We start from the raw sequence: 26,823 nt of genomic DNA on the forward strand, positions 1-26,823 counted from the left end.
ACTCCAAATAGGCAAGATACAATATGGGCTTTGTGCTGGACTTTCATTTCAATGATCTTTGGAGGAGTTTTGATACATTTTGCAGGATGGTTGGAAAAGGTTTATCTGGGGGTAACTGGGTCTTTCTCTCTTCCTCTAGTGCCAGAAAGCAGTGCTGGCATTATTCCCAAGACCATAGAAGTTTCCCTCTACAAGGAAGGCAACAGCTTTGGTTTTGTGCTGAGAGGTTAGTAGCTTCTCCAAAGAAAAGCAGAGGGGGCAAGCACTGGCAGAAGTGATTTGGGAAGTGGGAAAATAAGACAGTGAATGTCATAAACTTCAGCTGAGCAATAAAAGCGTATCCTGGAGAGAATCCATTGCAGCCTTCAAGGACTGCCAGCTGTCTGATCCAGGGCAGTCGTTTTGCTTTCAGGCTGTGTCAGCTGTTGTGTGATAAATGTCCCTTCTTTCTCAGCACTCTCATTCAGACTTTTAAACCTCCCGTGACTTTCGGCTTTCCCGGTTTGATTCCAGGGGGAGCTCATGAAGACTGGCACAAGTCCAGACCGCTGGTGCTCACCTACGTGAGGCCGGGTGGCCCAGCAGACAGGTACTGCTCGTGTCACACCTCCGGCACGTGCTCTCACAAGACAGACCTGCAGCTCTCACCCTGCTCTCGGATGTGTGTCATTCTTGGCCTCCTTGCTGGTGCCTCCCCAAGGCTTCTCGTGCTGGTGGTGTGGAATGACAGAGGTGGTGTGGGGCCTGTGGAATGTGGGGAGGAAGGACCCGGTGCTCACAGGCTGACTCATGTGTAGATGTTATAGTTATAAGCAGAAACTCCTCTTCCAGAGGCAGCCACTTCATTAGCCCCGTGCAGATGAATCGCTGATGCTATTTTGGAAAGCAGGAGCCAGTCTATCTACACTCATGCTCATAATTTAGTATGATGGGCCTTGTACTATAAATAACCCAGACTATTGTCCCAATGAGTATTCAATTCCTACAGGATGAGAGTAACTGACTTTTAATATGTGTGTATATATATATATATACATACACACATACATGTGTGTACACACACAAAAAATATATACTTATGTATTTATATATTGCTTATATAGATATATAGCTAATTTATCTGTAGAAATAGAGATAAATATATAAACATATATAGATTATATATTTAAATATAAATAAATACATATAAACAACAAAAAAAAATTGCCTGTGGCTTCTTACAGGGAAGGGTCCCTGAAAATTGGGGACAGGCTGCTGAGCGTTGATGGGATCCCTCTGCACAGCATGACCCACGCTGACGCCCTCAACATCCTGCGGCAGTGCAGCCAGGAGGCACTCTTCCAGATCGAGTATGATGTGACCATCATGGGTAAGGACAGGATGGTTGTGATGGCATCTTTTTTACTGACTGCCTGGAAAGTATGTGAGACTGGAGACAGTAATTGGGGTACTCAGTTCCAGTGGAAAAATCGCTGAGCAATGTGCTGCCAGCATGGGTGTAGGGGGTGTAGAGTTCAAAGCTGGATTAGTTAAATGCATTTGAAATGCTCTTATCCAGTGATGTGTCTCGATAGGAATGATGAGTGGTTTTAGAGGAGTGGGGGAAAAGGGGATTTTGTAATGTAGGCAAAGAGGGCATAGGAGAAGTCAGAGTTAAAGGAGGCTGGAGCACTCTGCCAGCACTGCAAATAGGGCTATTAAATGTGTGCAGGGGAGTGAGCTGCATGCAGGCAGAGACTTGCTCTGGCTTTGGTTCTAAATTTTGACCCTGCTTAATTCTGGAGCTATTTTTCTGAGAAATGTTACTTCAGATCTGCTTCTGAAATAAATGAGGGGTGATCAGCAGATTGACCCCAAGTAAGACAGAATTTACTGGAGGGCAGAGGATGGGCATTTCTAAAAAGCATTTTACGCAGTAGATATTAAGTTTGAGGGTTTAGTGGGTTGGTGGTTGAGGTTTTTTTTCATTTGATTTTCAGTTTCAAGCCCTGGAAAAGGGTTTATTATTAGCTACTGTAAAGGCATTTTGAACTGGCTTTGTGGCACAGAGCTGTTACTGCAGGGAGTGTTGTTAATGAGTTTAAGGTTACCACAGAGTTCGAAGGTGTGTTGGTTCTGGAAGCTCATTGAGCTGTGTGTTAGTTTTTGATATTGCATATGTCTCCAGAGGGGTTTCTGCCTCCACTGGAGCCATGAGCTGGACTAGGCTGGGGTCTTTTCCACAAATCTTGTAAACCGGTACAGCATGTCTGAGACTGGAATCCAAGTGAGGAATAGGAGTCCATCAGGTTGTTTTCTAATTTGTCAGTGTGGAGGAAAATGAAAAGGATCTGAAGCTGAGAGGGTTGGATACCGTGTCACCCCCAGGGAAAGAGAGCTGAGAACACCAGAATTCGCTCCTTGCAATGTGCAAGGGGGTTGCACCAGGATAAGGGAGCTCCCTGTGGCAGCCCTGAGGGCTTTCTGCTTCCTGTTGAGTCTCTTTCCCTCAAACTTTCCCCTTCCTTTTGGCAGAAGCTCCATGAGCATGGACATACCAGCTCTCCCCTGGGGGAGGTGGCTGCCAGGAGCTGGGCAGCCGTGTGCCACGCAGACACCTTCTCCACGAGAGAGCTGGAAGCAAACGCTGATGCCTCAGCAGTTGCTTGCACTCTGCCTGGATTCTGCCATGTTACAGGAGCAGCTTATCTTTAGAAACTGGCCGGTGTTCATGATAAAGAGGAAACATTTAAATGATGGAAAACCCTATTTTCTACCTTTCTGTGATTGTTTTGGGATAACTGTGCAGTGGTCAGGAAAGGATGTCTATTTTTCTCCTCACAGGCTGCTCCAGGGAGGGGGCAGGTGGAAGTAAGGTGGGATTTTGCACAGAGCTTTCAAGTCTGAACAATAGCAAACAATTAAGTGTGTGGGAGTTAATTTGGGGGGGTTATTGTTTGTGTGGTCCCCTGGAGTCTATGTTGCAGAAAGCTAAATGTTTTAAAACCTGACTTGGAGCAAAAATAGCCATGAAGGTGTCTTGGTGTTTCTTCTTGTGTAACTCTCCCACCTGAAACTGTTAGGGTTGTGTGAACATGGATGCATGGCAGGGTTTTATGCAGTGATTCTCCATCTTGTGTTGCTGTATTGTGGACCAGAACTAGATACTTCCCAAGATGTAAAAACAGCCCCTTTCTTGGATAATTTCTGCCTGGAGAGTGCTCTCCCCAACCCTGTAAAGGGATATACCTATCCTGCTTTCTTTTAAGGCAAGATGATGCAGAACATGTAGCTTAAAACAGTCTCTGCAGAGAGTTTTGCCAGGCAACAGCTAATAAGTGCAATGGGAGATGAGTACATCATTCCCAGTTCATAGCCATTCTCTTTACCAGCCCAGGGAGATGATGAGGGAAGAGAAGAGCAGGTGCTTTCCCCTTTCCCCTTTCTCTTTTCCCTTTTCCCTTTTCATTTTCTCTGCACTCCCAAAGTGCATTACAGCAGGGAAAAATCATCCCGACCATCACACCTCACTTATTCCCCAGGCAATTGCACTTTCCAGGCTGGTTACAAGAGCCATCCCTCCTTAGGGAGGTGAGCAAAGCCAAGTAGGTCTCAAAGAAACCTAGTGCAAGAAGGAAACCTGCCCCCAGTATTTCCTCCAAAATAAGCTGCTGAAAGATCTCCTAGAAAATGCCTGCCAACCCCCAGCTTTGAGTGGTGAGGTGATCAGCTCTCCTGTGTTTTTGGCACTGGGGTGTCTGAGAGCCTGGAGCAGATTCTGTTTCCCTCGTATCCAACCACAATACTGGTGAGTGCCCCTCAAGCTTATGGGTGTGAGCAGGTGTTGCACGGCCCTTCGTGTCCCCCTGGGAGGTTGCAGCTTTATGTGATGGTGCAGAAACACCTTGTGGTGCCAGTGCAGCAATGCCCACTGACTCCCTACAGTAAAGTTATTGCATGGCCTGCTCTGTCCCTTCCATGTTTCTTTTTAAATTAGCTTGAGTGTAATAGCCCCATGTTAATCACACCTCACAAATATTGCCGGATTGCAGACTCCTGACCTTTGATTCGAGCCAAATCTTTCCCTGGAATAATTAATAGAGTCTTGGCTGGTATTTCCTCAACAAATGCCTCTATAAAATGGATTTGGAGCAATTCTCATCTTTGCCACTGGAGATGAGAATTAAAAGGGATGGTGAGGTGGACCGTTCTGTGTGTGGTGGGAGAAGTGACCATGGGCTGGAGGCAGGACTGTGGTTTCTTACAGTCTTATTGATAACCTCAGTCCTGAGGCCCTGAGGCTTTTTCTTCTCACCATCATGCTGAGACCTCCCTGGGAAATACTTAGTAAAGCTGAGAAGCTTGGACACTGGGTAAAAGAGAGAGCAGTTGATATTTTCCTTGCAAAGAAAGGTGTAACACTCCAGCAAGCTCTTTTCATGATTTTATTTTCCCTATCTTCTTCCCTTCAGCTGGAGGGATATAAATCTGTGTCCCTCTTCAGATGATATGTGCTGGACATACACAGGCAGCAAAGCTAACATATAGCTGGTGTTTGCTGTCGGAATAGATCCTCAGTCTCTTGGTGCTTCCTTTGCCAACAAAGGCTTAAGTGCACCTTCCTCAGGCTTTAGCTGGGTGCTTTGTGCATCTTTTGATTAAACTGGGACTGTGCTTTTTACCAGGGCCTGCAGATCTCCCCAGTGGTCCTTTACATCAGAGAATAAACAGTTTTATTTGAAGCTTGCATAACCTTTAATGTGGCTCATTCCTCCTCCTTCCTCCCCTGAGAAAAAGGCCATGGTGAGTAGACCAGAGCCTGAACATCCCTTGGATGATCCCCAAGGGGAATTTCCAAGGTAAATTTCTGTCTACAGAGACTCAGCACCTTCAACAAATCTCAGGAAAGACCTTGCTGCAGCTTAGCTCCCCGGATCTGCATTAGTGCTCCCATTTATCAGAGAACAAGAATGAGCCATGCATCAAGCTTTGGAGCCAAGTAACATCAGCATTTTTAGTGGAGCATAGCTTTGGAAGGGAAGAGCCTTACTATGAATAATTAAGGGCTGAGGAGGCATCAGGTGTTCAGAGGGCTCTGCTGGCCTTTCCTTCAAAGTGGATGGCTGGTCCTTCACAAGTGCTTTTGTGTGGGGGTCAACTACACATGGGCTGTTGGTTGTTGGATGTCTGATGGTGAGAACAAATTTGTTAATCCTACCTCTTTAGGATGGCTTTAGGTAATCTGGCAGCAAATGTGTATAACAGAGGTGGAGGGAATTTCTATCTAATCAGCCAGAAACTCAGGTTTTCTTTTTCCTCCCCCTTCCTCAGAAGAGATAGATAGGTTTGGTGCAGGCTTATACTACCAGGTGCAATTTCGTAGGAGTTTCGTAGTCTCACTTACAGCACCTGTTAAGCTTATTGCAGAAATGCATCTTTTAAACGTGAGTTACCCCTGTATTGTCTGATGGGAGAGAGGAGGCTGTTGTAAGTGCACGGGTAAGACAGTGCTGTGTCTGCTCCCCCTGACACTGGAGGAGCTCAAACGAGCAGTTGAGCTGGTATTTTGAAGCTGGTGCTGAAACACAGAAGAGTTGACTGGTTTGTGTACTGGTCATCAGCTATGAGGCTTCTGAGTACTTCAGAAAGTTGGATCCTGTATCTTTGTGTCTTTTTTTTTTTGCTTGTTTGGGAAAAAGCCTGTAACAGCTATGTCCTTGTGATCTTCCTTTTTTGTGCTTTTAATGCTGTTGATGTGACTGCTGCAGAGCCTTTGAGCAATCTCTTCCTCGATCTTGCTATTTAACCCAAAGAAAAGAGGGAGGGGGGTTGTTTCCATGAGCTAGTTGTTGTAATATCTCTTCATGTCATTATAATGTAGATTTTGTGCAAAAGCAATTTTGCTTCTTGAATGTACTTCTTTGTTAAGGTACCACGTGACACGGACTGTAGGATGCCCAAACTACAGGTTTGCTGATGCACATGACAAATCAGCACTGTTGGACAACCCCTGCATTTAGAAATGGAAAAGTCTGTATGAGAAGTGTCTTCAGGTGCTCTCTTGTTTTGCAGATACTGTAGCAAATGCTTCTGGTCCTTTACTAGTTGAGATAGCAAAGACTCCAGGGTCTACACTGGGAATCACACTGACGACAGCCATGCACCGGAACAAGCAGGTGATTGTCATCGACAAGATCAAGCCGGCCAGCGTGGTGGACAGGTACAGATCTGAACAGGCTGCTCCTACCTCTGCTCTTCCTTTCTTCACTGCTTTTTCGTCCTCTCGTTAGTTATATACCATTCTTCGCTGTCTTGCCTCGGAACGTTCATGTCCACACGTTCTTAGCACTACATATGCTAAAAATACCTGACCCAAGAGCAGTGGACACTCCTCACCAGGAATGAATGTAACTCAGTGCATGTGAAAGCTGAACTCTGCTTTAGAAACCTCAGATGAGACTGCCCTGGAGCTGTGAAATGGCTAAAGCTCATTATGGAAACTTCTGACTGGAGCCTTTTCCTGATGGACAAGTCAGCTAGTCACCCTTACCTGGGGATGCAGACAGACAGACTACTGTGCAGCACTGCATCTGGTCAGTCATGTTGCTGAGCTGAACTGCTGGCTCTTAGGACTTAAAGGTGAAGGGCCCTGGGGGGAAGCCTTATGAGGAGTGGATGAGGTCATTTGGTCTGTTCAGCCTGGAAAAGAGGAGTCTGAGGGGAGACCTCATTGCAGTCTATAAGTTCCTTGTGGGGGTAAGAGGAGGGGCAGACACTGATCTCTTCTCAGTGGTGACCAGTGACAGGACCCGAGGGAATGGCCTGAAGTTGTGTCAGGGGAGGTTTAGATTGGATATTAGAAAAAGGTTCTTCACCCAGAGGGTGGTTGGGCGCTGGAACAGGCTCCGTGGGGCAGTGGTCACAGCACCAAGGCTGACAGAGCTCAAGAAACATTTGCATGATACACTCAGGCACATGGTGTGACTCTTGGGGATGGTCCTCTGCAGGACTAAGGGTTGAACTTGATGATCTTTGTGGGTCCCTGAGAGCTCAGCATATTCTGTGATTCTGTGATTAACTATGATTCTGGGTGAGCCCTCAGCCATCCAAACTACCTGAAAGATTTTTCCCAAGCTACCAGCAGCACTGACTGAAACATGAACCATCTTAGTTGGTATTTTGGGCAATGCTTGAACCTAGGGTTCAAATTGGAAGTTAAAAATTATATATGAAAAAAATCTCGCAAGAATTCACACAATTATTTGCAGTTGGATTTTGTATGTGTGCTCCCAGCTGTAAGGACGTGGGTTTTGGCCACGTGTATGATTACCTCTCTTGCTGTTTCCTTTGCAGATGTGGTGCGTTGCACGTTGGTGACCACATTCTTTCCATCGACGGCACGAGCACAGAGCACTGCTCCTTGTTAGAGGCAACTCAGCTTTTAGCTGCCACTTCAGAAAATGTCAAGCTGGAGATATTACCTGTTCACCAAAGCAGGCTGCCTTTGAAGCCTCCAGAAACAGGTCTGTCCTCTGTGAAAACACTGTTGGTCACCCTCAAAACTCACTTTAGGTCCCTACTTGGGTCTTGCTGCTTTTGAGTGCTGGCAGCAGATTCCAAAGAGAGACATCTGTGGAGGGGAGAAAAATTGATGTTTTGATGAAATGCATGTTATTAGATGACATTCTTCAAGGATATGAATAGGGAAAAGAGGTGACATCTGTGCTTGAATGGGGAAATCAGAGATGGGAATCCCAGGGTTTTGCAGTGCTCAGTGCTGTGCAAGCCACTTCCTTAGTACCTCAGATAAGAGACTCTAATGGAGAGGGAGGAAAACAACCTTGGTGCTGGCAAATCTATTTCCAAGCTCAGTTTTTATTTGCTGATGCCTGGTAAGGCTTTGAAAAAGACAGGTCAGTAGCTGGGCTGGGTCAGTGGACTTCCAAAGCTGTAATGTAAGTGTTCATCTTCCAGACCAGCCTGATTGAGTGGCAGCTGTGTCTGAGTAGCCAGGGGTAGAGTGAATTCATCTGTAGCTGCTGGTTTCTACTACCTCTACCAAAGAAACACTGAAGAAGTAATTCTGGCTCTAGTGAGATCAAGCCCAAAATGCCTGTAAACGTGATTAAGAATTCACCCATGTGAGCATTCTTGTTTCCCACCTTTAGTTTCTCCTTCCACATGAGAAGCTGTCTCGGGCTCTTATATAAATTTCATTGTGACCATATTCTTGGTACTAGTGTATTTGTTGCAACTCTTGCCTGCACTTTCATTGCAGTCCATACTGGTGGTCTTAAAATTCAGGTGTTTTGGGTGTGACTGTTCAGTACCAGTCCTTTTTTCAACCATTTTCAATCACCCGTCTCTCAGGGACATGCATTTTAATAATATTGGTGCACAGTAGCCCTGGGCACAGCTGCTCTTTCCATTCTCTTCTAGGGTGGTTTGGGGAAAGGAGGAAAATATCTGTGTTGTCTTCTTTAAACTGATACAGTAAAACATAAAACCCAATACCATCTTCATGTCTAGAAATAAATCTTGTACATGTCCAGTCCAATTTGTGCAGAATTAAAGCAGTTTAACAAAGGGAATGGATGACTTGACCTTTGTGCCCAAGAAAAAATGGAAAGCTATAATCCTTTTTCAATGGCTGTTAAAATGAGCTATTCTCCTCCTTCCATTAGTGCCCTGGTCCTAATCTTCTTGCAAAATATATGCATTCATCAGCAGCCCAGGAGAAGGAGGCTCTGTGGAAGGACAGCTTGGTGTGATCAGAGCCTTTTTACCCAACCCCCCATAGATCAGATCAGTTTGCTGTGGCAGAAATACAGAACAAAAACTTGGGAGAATAGTTGCAACACACAAATATGAAAAAGAAGAGATATAACAATTGTTCCCACTTTTTTGATTAAACTCTTTAACATGTGAGGATTCTGTTCTTCCATGTGCCTGTTAGGAGGCAGAGGTGTGTGACTGGAGACCAGTGCTTGGGCTTGAACCTTCTCCAGTGCTGATGGGGGGTGGTGGGACAGAAAGGAGAGCGCTTTGGGCAGGAGAAGCAGCTCAGGAAGCCCCTGTTCCTCAGTGGTGTAACCAGCTATGGCACCATGCAGCTCGTGGTGAGTAGCTGAGGACCCAGTTGAGAAACTATGTCTGGACCTGGGAGAGATCCTGCCTTCTGCTCCAGGCACTGAGTACCAGCTCCACAGGCTGCTTTTTCTGAGTTTAGGGAAACAAATAGGGGCAGTAAGGCAAAATGGGCCATGCAAGAGCAAAATGTTGTGGGTAGCATGCAAGTGAAACCCAGGGAAAGCAGCTGAGAGAGGAGATCATGCAGATATATTCCTGTTCAGCACTTGCATTACTGAGTCCTTCCAGCCTGTGCCTGCATGGGGTTTGTCATCATATTTTTTTAAGAGCGGCTTCTTGTGCAATCAACATCTGTTTCTTGAGGAGGTGGAGAAGGATCTGAAACTGCAGTGGCCATGGAAAAACGTGACCTAATGCTGAAGCATGAGATTTGTCAAACTGAGTTTGCTTTCTCTGTGGCTCTGGGGGCATTTGGAGAGTTTGTGGGAGGATTATGCCCTGCTCACAAGATCAATGGGAGCAGATGGTGCCCAGGAGCAGTGCTGGGATGGATGGGTATCCTCAGGCAGGGATGATGTGTGAAAGATTGGGGAAAGCTGTTGTAGGTTTTTATCACAGAATTGTCCAAAATCTCTTCTCCAATGCACTGGCAACTGAGCTTCAAAGACATGTTTTTTTCTTTTGTCAGATGTAAGCTAAGAGTTTATAGACAAATGGAAGAGTTTTAGTTACTCTAAGTGGATTAAATTATTCTGTATATATGCCCATAAGCTCTGACCCTCGTGTTCCAAATGTTTAATTTTATTAAGAACTTTGCTTTTTGTCTAGATATGGCTGCATTTATTAATTTTATTTTTGTTTTTAAAGCTGTCTGGCTCTGAATTTACTTTTGAATGCACAAAATAGAAACCCGAGAGCTGGAAGTGTATTTTTTAAAAGCTTGATAGACTAAGTGCTAAACTCAGTAAGTGTTTAGCAAAGTCTAAATATAATCACTGTAATTGGCAGGAAAACCTGACCTAAATGATTTAATGCCTGTGATGCACACAAAGAAAATGGATTTCCACTGTTCAAGGCACTAAGAGATGACCTTTAGAGGAGATCTCTGTGTGGACTCATTAAATAAACTAAGTTCTTGTCCCAGGTTTGCAGCCTCAGAAGGTTCTGATAGTGCCAAGGCTGCTCAGAGAACCCAGAGCCTGAAAGAGATCTCATCCTGGGAAAGTGCTTGCCAGTCAGTGCAAGTGGTTGTGAGGTTAAGAATTCTGGGATGAACCGTGGCTGCAGTGATGCTCCACTGTGGGATGCTCTTCATGCTTAGCTGAATAAAACAGATGCTTGAAATCTTGCTCGTTAGCCAGAAATTCCTCTCAGAAGAAAATAGATCCAGACAGTGTGGTGCAGAGATTCGAGAGAGAACACCTGGTGCTGTTGGGCAAGGAAAACCAAACTGACCCTGTGCTTCCCAGAGGCATCAGTGAGAACAGACAAGAGACCTGTGCCTGGGAATTGTTGGAGTCACTTCAGAAGAGACTTGTGGCATCGTGACTTGGTGTCGCAGTTCATGGGCAAGGGATTTGCAGATGCTGGATGTCACACTGCAATAGATTTCTGCCAGCATGTGCTGGGGTTAGGGTTGAAGTTAAAGCAACAAAGTTGTGTGTCCTTGAACAGGGTCTGCCATGTTGGTGCCATGCTTTCATTTACTGTTTGCCACAGCATTGGCATCTTTTCCTGTGCTGGTGTCCCTCCTTAGTGCCTTTAAGCAGTGGTTTATAAAACCCCTTTTGTTCTGGTAAGCTGGAGGCAGCCTTCTGCTACTCCTCTCTTTCATCTCTTTGTGCATGCCCAGCCAAGAGCAGCTGCTAAACAACCAAATGCTGAAGCCAAGTGCTCAAAGCAGCCCTTGGCACATGTAGAAGGTGTTGAGCCTTGTCACAGTGGGGGCAGCTCCGGCAGCAAGGTGGGAATCAGCCCAAGGATCTTCCCCGGTGCTGTTAGATAATGCTGATGCCCTCTATGGGAAACTTGTTTCTGGATGGAGCTTCTGCACGTCTCACAACAGACTGCAAATGGTAATGACATGTGTGCACTGCCAGTGTGGCTTAGTCAGGCCGTTGGCACAGGATGCGGAGTTTTTTATGGGAAAGGGGTAGATTTTTGCCACTTTGCATCAAGTGTCATGAGGTTAGTGGGCTTGCATTTTTGCTTCTGGTGTTTGACATACTGTGGTTGGGTCCTGACTTGTTCAGAGCCAGGACGAGGCTCTTTTCTACCATCTTCTGGCTTATGCTTCTTACCTTTTCTTTCTCTCACTTCTCCTTCCTGCCTGTGGTGATTTCTGCTCCCCTGGATGTCATCAGTCAAGGTGCAGAAGAGTGACCACCACCACTGCTGGGACCCCTGTGTCAACTACTGTCACACTCACCACCCTGGACACTGCAAGACACCCACTTGGAACCAGACATCTGGACAGGATTACTGCAAATGTAACCTCCCCACATGGTGTTGTCCCAGTCCTGCATGTGTACATTCATGTTGTGCCCCTCCATTTCTGCAATACCCAGCTCTGTAGCCTGACTTGTCACTTGTTCCCTCCTCGGTCACTGGGTCTATTTCTGTGGGTCCAGTGCTGAGTACAAAATCAGTATCTGCAGCCCAGCACACACTGATCTGGTAACTGGAACAAGAGCAGTGTGTTTGGCAGACTCATGTACCCATCCTTTAACCCCATGCTCAAGTGCCTGGTTTCGTATGGCAAAAATGAGTCTCTGTGAGGCAGGGAGGGCATCTCCGGTGGTGTGTAAGATTGTGATATGGCAACCAGCTCAGCCCTGGTGCCACACACTTGTTGGCAGCAGGATTGTGGCTACCTCAAAATCTGCAAACCCATCTCTAGCAGGAAGCAGGCTCTGTGCAACCCCAGATTTCTTGTCTTAAGAAAGTAAGATGGGAAAGAGGAGACATTGCATTGTGTCCAAACTGTGAAGCAAACACCTGGTCTTGAGTCCTGAAGCTGGAAAGAAGGAGCTAGTCTGAACCCATTAGGTGTTTGATGACACTGTTAGGTGAACCCACTGCTGCACTTCCCTGTGCACATCCCTAACATGCTCTGTTTTTCCCCAGCTCTGGTGGCTGCCAACTTCTCGTCTCCCACCATGAATGCGCAGGGCTTCCCTTGCCAGAACTCGAACACGCTACCTCGCAGCTCCCACCCCATGAGCCCCCGCACCACCATGCTGAGGAGGAGGCAAAAGAAGAAGGAGCACAAGAGCTCGTGTAAGACTGGCATTGGGCTGGGGCTGGGTTGGATGGGGTGTGCATGCTGTCCTTGCTGTCCTTGTCAACTGTTAGCTGGGGTAGAACTGTTTGTCTCAGCACTGTCAGTGCCCCCCTCATCCTTGGTCACTGTCCCCACCACCGCCAGACCGAGGTTTGTGACCCAGTCTCTTATGTTGACTGTGGCTGCCCTGATCTTCTATCTCTCTCCTCCTCTTAGTGTCACTGGCCTCCAGCACAGTGGGTCCTGGCGGGCAGATAGTCCACACAGAGACAACAGAGGTGGTGCTCAGGGGAGACCCTTTGAATGGCTTCGGACTTCAGCTCCAGGGAGGCATCTTTGCTACTGAAACTCTGTCTTCCCCACCTCTCGTCCGCTTTATTGAGCCTGACAGCCCGGCAGAGAGGTTAGAGACCTTGCCCTTGGATGCTGATGGTGCTGCTGCTGAACATTTCATGGTTTGGTTTGTTTTCTCTCCTCAGAGGCTCATTTAGATATTTACTATCATCCTTGTAATATCTCCCATTCTTCACTGGGCATGGTTTACTGTCACTGCCATTTCTGCACTCGTCGGCTGACCGTGGCCTCCCTCGCATCCCAGGTGAACGTCTTGGCACCAGGCTGCGGCTGGTCTGGGAGGAGGAGGAAGGGAGTGTGTGTCTGTGTGAGAGTGCCATTCCCATTACTTTTTCTTTGGTTTTTTTTTTTTTTAATTTCTCTTTGAAAGATGAGTCTTTTAGATTGGTGCAGAAAGAGGAAAGGTCTGAATAAGAGTCCCCTGCGAAACGTTTTCTGTCTCTGACTGGTTTCATTGTAGCAGAGCCCAGCTATATAAATTGGCCTTAAAGCCAAGGCTTTGAACTGTAGAGAGGGTGCTCTGGTTGAGGAGCAGGTAGGTGCTGCAGTAAGCACTCTTGCTTTTGGCTCTCTAATGCTGGGAAAAGAGCAGAAGGGAGGAGCAGCATTAGCTGCTGTGTGTTACCCATGAGGATACTGGGGAGCAGTGACTCTTCCAGTTGCAGAGCCTCAACCCCAGAGTTCCAGGTGCTCTGGCTAAAGTTCTCCCTTACTGGCTGGATTTAGAGCCTGCTTGAGTGCCTGTGCACTGCAATGTAGGTGTTTTCTAGCAAGGCTTTTGTTACTAAGCAGATCAAGATGGCTTAAGCTCTTGTGGGATGGAAAGGAGAGCTGGTTTCATTAGGCAGATGAAATAGTGAGAGCTCAGTGAGCTGGCACTTAATGCCCCGGTGCTGGTTTCTCTTCCCACCTGTGATTTCCACTGTGGTCTGTCCTGCCTAGGAATGCTGGAGGTGCAGTGACGTGGCAGTGCTCAGCACCTGCTGCAGACCCCTCCTTGGAAGAAGAATTCTCTGATGGCCCCATCAGCATATGCTGATGGTTCAATGTCCCCAGGCCTGCCCAGAAAAACAGCACATGGGGGAGTTGTAGAGTTCTGTAGTAAGGAAAGTGTCTGCAAAAGGAAATGCAAGTCCTTGCTGTGCAGACCAGTCTCTGTGTTGTAGCTTCTCCAGGTGGCCAATGCAGAGGCAAGGTGGAGCATGAGTGCCTGGTGCTTGTGTCTACAGGAGGACAGGGACAAGCATCTGGCTCAGGAAAAGGAGCTGTCCTGATGCAGGTTAAGAGAGATTTCTAAGCCTGATATGGCTTTTGTTTATTTGTTTGTTTCCAAACAGGGTTCAAAAATAAAGGTGATGGTGGTTTGCCTGGTTTTTTTTTTTTTAATCCTTGATTGCCAGGGAGAGTTTGGCTCACATTGCAAAGTACCAGACTCCTTTTATAAGTCAGACAGGAACAAAACCTGCTGTCCTGGGGGATGAAGGAGTTGTGCTGAAATCCTCCTGGCTTTGCTTTATCCTCTTGCCAAGCCTGGAGTGAAAGCACAGACTGGCGGTGCAGTCCTGCTTGGCTCCAGCGTGTCACACAGGCTGCCCACCCAGCAGCGTTCATGCTCTCCTGTCTGCCGCTTTCTGGTGACCGGGAGCAATCCTCTCTGCATTTGCAGCCTGGATTTGATTTGGGGATTAAACCTCTGCTGTATATTTTGTTCTTTCCTAAACCATACTGCTCCTTCTCATTGGCAGGAAAACACTGTCTTTCCTCCCCATCTTGAAGTGATAAGTGCACTGGATTTGCAGTGAAGAGAAAAAGGCAGTTTTATGTTTTCATTTCACTTTTTGTGTCTTGGTATTCCACAGAGCTCTTTGCTCCATCATTCAGGATACCTTATTCCCTGTTCCTGAGAGGTTCTGCTGCAGCTGCAGCACAAGACATTAGAGCTATTTTCCTCCCTTTTGCCAAGCTTGGCTCCTGGCTGAGGCTGGGCTGTGCTCTTTCTTGTGCTGCAGTTGTTGCTCTTTGCCAAAAAGGTGAGCTGTGGGGATACAGGGATCAGGCTTAGCAGCCTGGGTCTGACCTACCTGTTCACAAAGAGTCTGCAAAACCTGTGGATCTGAATGTGCTGTTGTACAAACACGTGACCCACACTCGCTTTGTCCATCTGGCTTGCCGTGGAGGAGCTGCCTCTGGGGTGTCCAGCAAGTGTGAGTACTACAGGGAGGATCATGGCATCATCCTCTTTTCAGGGAGGTTGGGCTGCCCTCACATTTGTTGTCTGCTTTGTGTTAGCTTGTGGCAGGCGATTTGAAGCAAAAGCTCTCACCCGCCTGACTTGTGATTTGTTTTCCTGCAAATAGCTTCTAATAGACCTTCCTCCCCACCTGTTGTTTTGTTTTCTGGGTGCAAGATGAAGCCTTTGGATTCCAAGTGAGACAGTGATTCAGCCCCTCTTATCAGCAAGGAAGGTAGAAGGGGAATAAGCCTGACAATCCCTCTTGGCTGCCTTGAAGCACACAGCTTTTGTGTCCTTCCTCCCCCAGCTGTCATTGGCAACAGAAGGAGAGTATCCGACTTCTCCATCCTAGTATCCAAAATCAATGCTTCCTGCTGAGTTACATGTTTTCTAGCTCTGCTCAGACACAGTTGTTTGATCACTGTGTTTCTGGCTTTTGAGTATGAGTAGTTTGCAAAAGCAAAGTTTAGCAGCTGGCTGAAGCTGTCAGCAAAGCTTTGATCCAGTGGGGGTGGAGATCCGCTCACCAGTGTGCAGACACAGATGTGGATACACACACAGATGTGCACATCTGACCTGTGCAGGCCAGCTCGGGGCATTGTAAGGGCACGATGGATCGGTTTCTGCAGCCGGCACTGTGACCACGGTCACAGCTGCTCCCCCACAGCTGGAGTGATCACACAGAATCTGATGATGCTGAGTGAGCTCTTCAGTGCATATCCTGCCCAAGGCTTGAATATGTGCTGCTCTGTATCTAGTGAGACACCTCCGCTGCTCTGTTGCTGTCTTTAAGCCCAAGAAATGAGTCATGGCAAATGCAAATCTCTGCAACTCCAGGGGGACATTCCCATCATGGACTCCAACACGTCCATAGGGCTGCCTTTCACTTCAGGAGATGCCTGTAGTCTTGTTCTTTCTGATTTTAAAACACTTCTGCTCCCATAATCTCAAAGCGCTTTGTAAGCTCTGATGTCAGACTGAGCACCTCTGAGACAGATGCCTTCTCTTTGGGAAAATTGTCCAAAGATTCTTGTAGAGCTAAGGAGAGCTCTGCATGACCCTTGGTTCCCCAGGCTCTGCTCCCAATGCAAGGGCACATGACAGCTGGAAACCTGTGTCTCCAGTATGATTCTGAAGGGTTAAGGCCTCCTTGCACTTGTAGAAGAAGCCAGAAGGTTGTGGCTTCACTCCACAAACTTTTATAAACCTGCAAGACCAGGGCTTAATCAGCTGTGATTGACTGAGGCTAATAGTAAAAGAAATAAAATGCTTCTGACCTAACAGAGCTGTTGGCTGTAAAACACCCAGGCAAATCTACCTTGAGTGAAGAGACACAAGAAACGGTTGTTTTGTGAGAAGGCAGCTCTGGTGGGAAAAGTGGCAAAGGTTTGCTTTTATGCAGTATAAAAGTATCCTGTGAGCTCCCAGCCCTTGTGGCTGAAACAGTGGTGCCAAAATGGATTGTGTCCTTGTGTGACCTTGAGATGACAGTGATGTCCGAGTGATGCAGCTGTTGATCCCTCCTTTGCAAAAGGTACATTTGGGCCATAGTGAGAGAGCTCTGGGTGGCAGAGGAGTCATCTCTGTTATACTCTGTGCCATCTTTATATTTATAAGCTGATATTTCTAAGTGCATCTATATGACTGCATAGCCACAGGTCCAGTAAAGGACTGTAATTAAACTTGATGTAATTTATTCACAAGGGTGGATTCATTTATACATCATTGAGTTGTCTGTTCTAATCCGAGTCTCCTTCAACAAACAATTCTGAATTTACATCTCATAAAATAGCTGTCGTTTTTACATGGATGCCATGAACTCAGGCAGCAGCGTAAATATACTGCAAGTTTAATACCTTCCTACCAGTAAAATAACCTCCCTAGGCTCTCTCCAAACTTGTTCATGTCTCAACTTTTGATGAGCCACCGGCACAAACTGTTGTGCTTGTTCATTTTTCTTGAATTCAGGTGTACATACTTTTTCTTAATAACCCAGCCTTTCATACACATCTTGTTGTTTGGAGGTGAATAATACAGTCAGTGTCCGTTGCCTTTGATGTTCTCTTTGTGTGCCTGGGAGCTGTGGTACTGTGTTTTCTTACAATTGAATTGGGTGTGAGTGACGAAGAGTGACTGGAAGGTTTAGTGAAAAACAAGCTGTCTTCTGTGAGGTATCAGTGGAAGGAAGAAGGCAAATAATGTGTTTGATCACTATACAGGAGGGGAATAAAGGTTCTCTGGAGAAGGCTCAAAACAAGACAATTGATATCTTCTGGAAAACCTTTGTGGTAAAATAACTCCAGATGTTGAGGTGAACCTTAGACTCGATGCCATAAACCTCAACCTATTTTGGAGACCACTCTGTAGTTTCCATTAATGGTGGATTTGGTTTCCCAAGCTCTGCTCAAGTGAACAGCCTTATAGACAGGTGATGAGTGGAAAGTCTGAAAAGATGTGGTTGTAGCAAACAACTGATAGAGGAGAAGGAAGATGAGAAGATGAGCAATTTCCCATGGCCAGTCACAGGGAACACGGCAGTCTTGATTTTGCAGAGCCACAGGCCAGCTCAGGGGAGCTCTGGGAGATAACCTGGAGGATTGTTGTGCTGGTGTTGCAGTATATTTAAAAAAAAAAAAGAGGAGTGTATATGGATAGTGAACATAGGAATGTAGTGGTTCATGTGTGAAAAAACCATTGCTTATAAAGATGGGTCGCGAGAGACAAACCGTGCTGTAGCAGTACATCTCTAACATAGCCTTGCCATCACGTTCTTCTTCCAAAGCAAAAAACCTGCTGATCTCTGTTTCTGGAGAAAGTGGGTCTAAACCAAAAGCCCCAAAGGGTTGGTTGTGCTTATATTGTCAGGCTGTCACATCGGAATAATATTGGCCTTTCGAGGCAGTTAAACAGTATCAATGTACATTTGGCTTCCAGAAATGCAATTAGAAGGGATAAATGCTTATCCAGTTCACTGAGACATTTTGGTGAGTTTATTGGATTGTAGCTTCAGTATTCACCATGTATTAGGCAGAGGAATCTGTACAATTTTCAGTGCTGTTTGTGTTCCAGAGGGTGCAGGGGCATGGGAAGAGTCATGTACGGTTGGATAGGGAAGGAGAGCACATGCCTTTACATTTATCACTCTCATCTCTCAGCCGTGGTGTTGACTTTTAGGAAGACGAGGGTTACTTCTTTTTCCCCCCTGGATGTTGCAGGAAATGTGACCAGAAATGGTTATTAAGGACCAAAGCGTGTCTGAACTTTAGAAAACCACAAGGGTTTGCTTCCTTGTGCCCTTCCAGGGATGCTGGGACGGGCTTTGCAAAATGAGTTATTTTCTCTTTGGGACCACTTCTGCAGGATTTGCCACTACTTTGTGTGTCTCATAACAGATTGGCCTGGCAAAAGTAACTCATGGCTGGTTGTGGGGTTGTTTTTCTCCTCCTTTCCTCTTTTTCCTTGCCTCCTTGTTCCCATTCCCTCTTTTTCTGCTGTGAACTGCAGGTGTGGGCTGCTACAGGTAGGAGACAGAGTCCTTTCTATCAACGGCATCGCGACTGAGGACGGGACCATGGAGGAGGCCAACCAGCTCCTGCGCGACGCCGCGCTCACGAACAAAGTGGTGCTCGAGATCGAGTTCGACGTCGCAGGTATGTTGCCAAAGGAATTACTGCTCATCACTACCAGCAGGACTCTTCCAGTGCCTTTGCTGACCTATAGGAGGAACTGTATTCACACAAATATGTGAAGTTTCTGCTAGAGCTCAGAGGGAAGAGTGAGAAGCCCTGTGATGACCTTTTCCATTTCTTCTTGTTCTCTAATGTGCACCAGGATGGAGGGTTTTTTTTCTGATCCTTTCATAAATGTTTTGTCCTCACCACTTGGCTGAGATAAGCCTAAGGAGCAGATGAAGAGGACACCTGCACTTCAAATATTGGCCCATTAATATGAATAATATTTATATTAATTTATGGCCTTGAAGCCAGAGGGGAGCCAAAGCTAATGGCTGGGGGTAAAGTGCAGCTTTGTATTAAAAAAAAGAAAAGTTATAAAATTTTTTCCTTTTACGTTGACAGAGATGCTTCAATCTCAAAATACATCATGATGTGAGCACTTCACTTGATGTTCAGAGCATGTATTTTTCATGAGAATCCAAATTTCAACCTTAAGTCCACAGGGCCTCAGATAACCTTATTTGAACCAACAGAGCAGAGCTTTGTAGGTGTGTTTTCTTGGTTCTGAAGAAGCCATCCATGCAACTGAAAACTCTCTTTTTTCTCCTTTTTTCTTTTCTTGTCTGTTTTTGGTTTTATAGAGTCTGTCATACCCAGCAGCGGTACTTTCCACGTTAAATTGCCCAAGAAAAGAGGTGTAGAGCTTGGAATTACAATCAGCTGTAAGTATTGCTCAGTCTTGCACTAGCAGCTGCAAGAGCTGCTGCTTTCCACCCTGGTACATCAGAGGGCCCCAATGGAGAGAGAGAAGATTATGTGGGGTTTCCATAGCCCTCTCAGTGCTCGTGGTTTATCCCAAACTGAATCAGATGTGTGGTTCCTGCCTCCATGAGCTGGTGGTGCAGAGAAAAGTAGCTGCCTGAAGGGTTGGGGCAAAGGATGTTTTTCAATGGATCAACTGATCTGTTTTGCAGACTAATACTATATTATTAGTAATATTATTTTTATTTCCTTGCTCACAGATGTATTACATTCTTTTAAAAAAAGAATTGCCTAGATATGGTGGGACCTTTACAGGGAGAGGTGGAGGAGGAGAGCAAGTGAGAGGTGAACCCACAGCTTGAAGGGTGGAGAGGGGAAACTACCAAGAGGAGGGGGAAAAGGAGCATGAAGAGGATGATGTGTCTTACAGGGGGGAGGAAGGCACTTTAAGGACAGGAGGGAGCTGGGCAGCGTTTGCCAGGAATTGTTGCACTGAGTAGCTCCAGCCACAGAGGAGGAGATCCATGTGCCAGGATTTGCTGTGCACTGAGAGAACATGACAAACATTTTTCTTTCTTTTCTCTCTTCTCACTCTTTGTTTCTCCTCTGAGTTTTTCATTTAAAGACATTTTGGCCTCTTTGGAGAGGATGCTGTAGGGGAATGATATAGGCATATCCATCCCAAATTTCTAGCCATCTTGGGGTCTTATTATGCCTGGCATCAGTGAATTTTTGCTTCATGGCAAATCCAAGCAGGTCTCAAGTCTTTCATCCCTCTTTCACTATTCAGGGTAAACAAAGTTGAATAATCTCAAATTTGCCATGACCAGGACTGCTACCACCTCTCATCTGAAACAGAGCAGCTTGTGAGACTGCAGTAATGGGATCTCGTGTCTAAGCCCTCAGGAGCATGGACCCAGCTGTGTCTGGAGAATGGAGTCACAAGGGACACTTTAAAACTAGATTACATTAAAATAGATAAGCTATTTGTAATTACCTCTTGACATTTACAGTATTAGTTAGCAAGTTAATTGGGGGTGTTCTGGTCTAAGTGGGACGATTCTCAGGAGTGACTTGAACATCAACAAGATGATGGCTTTGCAGCCTGTAATATTTCTTCTCCCTTTTCTCTGCTTCCCCTATTTGTACCATGAGGACAGTCCTGAGAAATAACAGCACAGTATTTAACATTTGGCTTGGTAGCAATTACTGTCTGAAGACATCAAAGTGCTTTCTGAAGGCAGCAGGGTGTCCATAGTGGCATTTCACTGGTGGGGGAGCAGGGAACAGTGCAGCCTGTGCTGGGTTCCAACCTGCTGCCCTGCCCACTGCATTGGCATTCCAATCTCGGGTAGCAACCTAGGACAATGGATCTGGTAGCAAAAAACTTCTGGCTTGTGCAAGGCCAGGATTTTACTCCTTTCAAGTGTCAAAGTTTAGTTTGTGTCTGGGGCTGGAGAGCTAAATTCGCCTGGGAGTTGCTCGGAAGAATTAGATTTTATTTGTGAAGTCTCCCTTTAATGGGATCTGCTTCAGATGTGCATTTACACTTCAAACATATTTTTATGTTGGAAAGGTTTTCATTTGAAATTTGTTTAAAAAATTGATTTCACATTTTTTTTTGAAATCACCACTAATAACAAGAAACTGACCCCTGGGTTTTAAATAGATGCTCATTATCCAACTACAAAGCAGTTTTTTGACACTATAAAAGATTTGATCTTTCTGATTGTTGAACATGTTTGCAGGACATTGTTCAAGTAATGCATACACAGAAACTTAAAATACATTTCAGTCCTTTGCTGAGTCAAAGCCAAAATTATATTTACAAATGGAGCAAAAGACAGGCACCCAGAAAATGCAGTGGCAAGGATGAAATGCTAGCTGAATCCTAATTCTGTTTTCATACATTAGTCTGTATAAGCCTATGTCCACATGACTCTTAGCAAATCAGATCGTCATTTTGTCACTCTGCCTCTGACCAGGCAGATAAAGATTTCAAATATTAGAACCAAAGCAAGCAGCCTTATGTTAAGTACCTCCTGCGGAGACATGAGGTGCATGCAGGAGTGTGATGCAAGCAGCAAAAGAAAAGAGGTAAAAATAACTTTTCTCTGTTTTGCTCAGTTCCTTTCCTCCCAGTTCTGCTGATTTGAATGCTTGTATAGATCTAGAAACAGTTTTTACAGCTTTCCTTCTGGTATGGAAAAGTATATTACAACTGCTTTAAAGTAGGGGACTTGATTTACTGGCCTCTTACATTGGATTCCTGTTCCCTACTCAATAAAACTGGGGCAGCTGAGGTAGATGACAAGGTGGAGGGGTCAGTAAAAGACCTTCTGCACTGTTGTGGCCACAGAATTGGGTTTATTCATAACCTTTGTGGTCTGGCTGTGCTGCAGATGTAAGATGAGTTGCTTTCCTTGAGTTTTACCTCTGGGCTTCGGCTGGCTCATCTGTAGTTAATTCCTCTGCCTAGGAAGGTTTGCCTCTGCCTTCTTACACGGGCAGAAAGTGTTACGACCTCATCAGAGGAGCACTACAGAAATAAATGTGATCAAGTTCTTGCTGTGCTGTGGCTCTCAGAGCTAATTCGGAGATGGACTAAGTGAAGGGGGAGAGAGCAGGATTCGTGATGGATGTGTTGGAAGAATTCATGTAATGGAGCTGACTGCAGGAGAAACCATAAATCTGCTGGAAATGCTCATAAAAAGGGCTGAAAACCCAGGAGGTTTGTGTATGAGGAGGGCAGACTGCTGGTTCTGGGATGAATATACAAAGAGGGGCTGCGCTTGCTCCTGGTAGGGGCAGATGTTTGCTGAGGGCATTTAATCTTCTCAGAGGTCTCAGGGTTTTCCAGAAAGAGAAGGCTCAGGCTGGGTGAGTCCCCAGTTGTGGTCTGTGAGCACGGATGGTTTTCTTCCTCCTGCTCACAGTGTGGCAAAGGAATGCAGCAAGTCAAGGTGCATGATGGAAATACATACAAATAGCACTGTTTCCCCTTCCATTCCCCAAAGAATGAATAGAAAATCCAAAGGGTGAGTCTCTCACTGACTGTGCTCTGTATTTCTGAGGGACCTCAGTGCCCTCAAGCCTCATCTCAGTCTCCTACATGTGCTAAATGAAAACACTGAAATTGCTCTGTGTGTGCTGCTCCATGTGCTTTGTCCAGGGGTGAAGGGACACGAGGTCAGCTAAACTGCTCTCCTTTTCTCCAAACTCCAGTGTCTCAGCCTCTGTCCCAGGGAGAAGGGCAGTTTTCTATAAAACAGCTGCTCTGACTGAAGAGCAAAGTGTGCTCCTTTTTGCTTTGAGAGCTGTGCAGACTCTGAAACTCACTTGTTTGCAGGGACCTCTGAGGCTCGGAATGGTGAGGTTGCAAAGATGTGCAAACTGAGAGTTTGACACAGGGATGTGAAGATTTGACTCCTGTTAGCCTGAACTACCATCTCCATTTGCAGAATGCATGCTTCAAATGCTCTCATCTTGCTGGCTGAATTTAGTTCTAATGATGCTGTTATGCCTTTGCAGGTTTTCTGTAAATTTCTTACAAATTAAAATCTCCAACAGCGAGAAGCTAATAGTCATGTATTCTTTTTCGTTCAATACCTAACCTCTTAAAATAAGATATGGATTTGTTATTAGCTGCTGGAAAATGATAGTTGATTGCTTTTTGTGTTGAGAGGGTATTTTTTTTTTCCTGCCTCAAATATCTTCTCCAAGGGCTAGTTGTGACATTCACCATAGGGTACGGGTGTGTTGATGTTGCTGTTTAAAGAGATACTGAAATTACTATTCGTTTTAGATATGCATTAATGCTTTATATAGCACGTTTATCAAATTGCCTTTCTATATCTTAACAAATCAATTCCTGTGCCCTTGGTGTGAAGTACTGCAGATAAGGAGGAGGCAGTATATCCGCTTGCAGGTGATAAAACCGGAGTTTGGGTGGATAGATAACTTCGATTAAGTCGCTTAAGCAGTGTAATCACTGTCCTAGTGAGAAGATGGATTTGTGAGCTGAGCAAATCTAGTTTTGCTGGTGCTGGATTAGCCTGTGCCCTGCCACCAGCCTGGCAGAGCGTGTCTGCAAGAGGCAGTGAGCCCAGCACCTCCTGTCCTACCCCTCGCTCACACAGCAGCTTCAGCTGAGATTTGCAGCTGATTCACTCTGGTGCTTTTATCCAAGTGGGATATTCTGATCTGGTTTTGCCACCTGGAGATTGGGAAAGGAAGTAGATCTGTGATGGTGCAGATATCCTGCTGGAGGCACTGATAATTTATGCACCTGCTGCTAAACTTAATGAATGGTAGAGGAAAAAGTTTGGTACTGAGAATTTGATTTTCACTGCTGCTTTTTGTAATCAATTCTGATTTGGTTTTTTTCCTCTTTTCATTCCTTAGCTATCCTGAGATTATTTGGTTTCTGATTTTGTTTGTTATTTCCAAGTTAAGAACGCTTTCTCATTTGAAAGCTTCTTACGGCAGTATTGCAATTTCTTTAATTACACACTGGCAGAGTGTTGCTTTGGCTTAGTCAATAACGAAGGGCATTTATAACGGGTTGATGCCTGTGAAATATGTGCTCAAGCTCCTTGTAGGGAATAATTTACCAGTACAAGTCATTATGCATTCTATTAAAAACACAAACCGGACATGTGTTCCTGGCCTCATCATCCATCACAGCGTAAACACCGAGCGAGCCAGAATCCCAGCAGAGGTGGCGAGAGACTGAAAGCAATTTATAAAAAGTAAATAACAGTATTGATCAATTCACCTTTTTATCACTGTCCTGTCACCACTGCCAAGCAGTGTTTTCATTTCGAGTTTCTCCCCCAACACATGCTTCTACCTTCAACAGCTGTTGATTTATGGAGCTTTCTCTGGGCCACTGGAGCAGTTTTAAACTTATCTTTTGTACTGGTAAACCCACCAAAAATACAAATGTATCTGAAAAAGAGTCTGTTTCCACCTGAAGTGGTTTGCCCTGGCGAGTGGAGGCCACAACCAAAATGCCTGCTGAGAGCATACATGGATTTCTGCACATCAGCTCCTGCATTTGTGCCTCGATCCATCTCTTCCCTTGACTTTCTTTGCTGCCGTGTCCATTTCACATACTGGAAAGCAAGACCCAGAGGCAAGGATGGGTGTCCAAACCATGTCTTCCTGCAGCAGAGTTACCAAGGCAATGTCCTTTGAAGGGAAATAACCACATTAACAGCAGAAATGGATAAAGAGGCTTTACTCTTCTGTACAAGTGTCTTAATGCCAAAGACCATAGCCCTAATAAAATTGTAATGTAGATTAAGTGGTGTTTTTTTAATTGCAGGCAAATTGAAAATGGTTTATCCAAAATCTCACCAAGGATCTGTGTATCTGATGGCTCTGGCCTGGACTGAGCCACCACTTCAGTGAAATTGCAGCTTTCTCACCTTTAGACAGAGGGACATTGTCACCTGTGTGAGTGGCCCAGGATGGTTAAAAATGTGGGTCCCAGGAGTGGTCAGGGCAACTTGATCCCAGCAGATGGACAGAGAGCCCATCTGGGTTCTCTGCTGGAGTGCCAGGAAGGGCTTGGGAGTGCTAAAGGTGAATTAATGGAGTTAGTGGCTACTAATTTTTAGATGATTTCCCCTTAAAACTTACTTTGTTTCCTAATGGACAAAGTACTTTATTTGTTACCCATGCTTCTGATATGGGAAGCTTTTGCTGTGTTCAGTGCTGACACCAATTGTGGAGCTGCAGAATGATGAGGTCTCGTTCTCTGCTCAGAGACTGACTGTGGGCAGGATCCCTGCATTTGTCTCAAGGCTTGCAAGGCATACGCTGAGGCAGACAATTGCTGCAGAGCTTGAGTCATGTTGTTGTCTATACTTGCTTTCTTTCTTTTTTTTTTAATTCTTTTTCTCCCTCTTTTTGAATGTTCATGGTCTGGACATGTTGTTCCAGCTGTGGTTGTGCCAGGTTAGAGATGGCCATCCCCAATCTGCCACCAGAACTGTGGAGATCTTCCCTAACCCCTTTCTGTCACACTGCCTCTGCTTTGAAATGAGTAAACAAACCTTACAGGGAAAAGTATTTTTGCTAACCTGGATGGTTTTGACAGAACCAGGCTAGGGAGTGATTAAACATGCAGCAATGCCATCCTGACCCAGGTCTCAAGGTGTGCTCACAGGGCCTCCCCTCACCATTGCTCAGACCACTACATTGCACACCTCTGTCAGCAGCAAATACATTTCCTATATTGAAAAAGAGAAGAGCAATAGTTATTGCAACAGTAATTATCAAGGTTTCACATCTCTATCTCCTGTGCTGTTAGTCCATGGTGTGTGGTCTTCCCAGTCAGCGTGTGGATTTCTGCACCCCATCCTTCCTTCCCACTGTTCAGCTCTGCCCAGTGTGTGTGGTTCTATCTGCAGTCTGGTCCATGCTGTGGACAGATTGAATACAGGCACAAGCCCTCAGTGAATCTCCACAACTCATTCCCTTCTTTTTGATCCACGTCCGGAAGCTGAACATGAGTGTCCTGTCCAAAATTGTCTGGCACCACATCCAGTAAGACATGAGGAAGACAATTCCTCCAGGCTCTGTACCATTCAGCAGTCACATTGCTGGGACTATTATAAAATCAGTCATGATCTGCTCTTCGCTGTCTGACCTCACTTTGATACTCAGCCCTGCCACATCTAAGACTGGCTGTCTTTTTGCTCTGTTCAGTACAGAAGGTTTAGCTATTTCTGGGACAGGGTATCCTTAAAGGTGTTGGGTTAGTGCATATGTTTTTAAATCTCATAAGTGAATGTAAACAACAGAAAAATCTAGAGCAGAGAGGATGGTAAGTACGTATTATGTCTGACTTTCTGGGTGCTCTCTAACTGCTGTTCAGGCAGGTGGATCTCCGTGTTGTTGGTGCCACGTGCCTCACAGATATTTTAATCTCTGACCTGCACCTGATATGTTCAGATACTGTGAGTTTCTTCCTTCCCACACAGTTTTTGTGAGAAGCTCTGTCAGCTTTAAATGAGGAAATGCAATTCCCATAGCAAGGCAGGAGGGAGTGATGCGGGGTGGAAAGGATGCTCTTGGCATATGTTTGGTGTGTGGATGACAAAGAGGTCAGGAGGGGTTCGAGTCATAAATCTCTCTTGGGTTTCTCGGGAGAGCAGCAGGTCTTGCAGGCAAATTTGAAAATGCAAATGCTCCCAGAGATGCATACTCACATCTCTCGTGGGCTGAAAAAGTTATCAGGGTTGGGTAGGAGAGAAGAGTTGGAAACCACCCCCTCCAGCTCCAGCACAGACCAGCCCTGATTCATCCGGTTGTATGATAAAGTGGCTTGGGGAGCTGAACCAGCTGGAAAACAGTGCTTTGTCTAATTTTTCCTGGTTTATTTTCAACCTGGAATGTCCCAGCCCACTTCAAGAACACAGAAATGCTTGTAATTAAGC

At 45.6% G+C, this 26,823-nt stretch overlaps 1 protein-coding gene across 6 annotated transcripts in view; it reads left to right on the plus strand.

Moving 5' to 3' along the window:
• The window catches only part of GRIP2 (glutamate receptor interacting protein 2), a 276,763-nt gene that overhangs the window by 225,203 nt on the left and 24,737 nt on the right, over window positions 1-26,823 (plus strand). For all 6 annotated transcript variants that reach the window (XM_064667445.1, XM_064667444.1, XM_064667447.1 and 3 more), the window contains 10 exons: window positions 140-226; window positions 514-589; window positions 1,224-1,369; window positions 6,052-6,199; window positions 7,333-7,502; window positions 11,433-11,558; window positions 12,196-12,348; window positions 12,569-12,755; window positions 18,444-18,589; window positions 19,255-19,335. In XM_064667445.1, the coding sequence (XP_064523515.1) occupies window positions 140-226; window positions 514-589; window positions 1,224-1,369; window positions 6,052-6,199; window positions 7,333-7,502; window positions 11,433-11,558; window positions 12,196-12,348; window positions 12,569-12,755; window positions 18,444-18,589; window positions 19,255-19,335 (1,320 nt within the window). The remainder of the gene's footprint in view (window positions 1-139; window positions 227-513; window positions 590-1,223; window positions 1,370-6,051; window positions 6,200-7,332; window positions 7,503-11,432; window positions 11,559-12,195; window positions 12,349-12,568; window positions 12,756-18,443; window positions 18,590-19,254; window positions 19,336-26,823) is intronic.

The sequence above is a fragment of the Pseudopipra pipra genome, chromosome 11 (genome assembly GCF_036250125.1).
Source record: "Pseudopipra pipra isolate bDixPip1 chromosome 11, bDixPip1.hap1, whole genome shotgun sequence".
Lineage (NCBI taxonomy): Eukaryota > Metazoa > Chordata > Aves > Passeriformes > Pipridae > Pseudopipra > Pseudopipra pipra.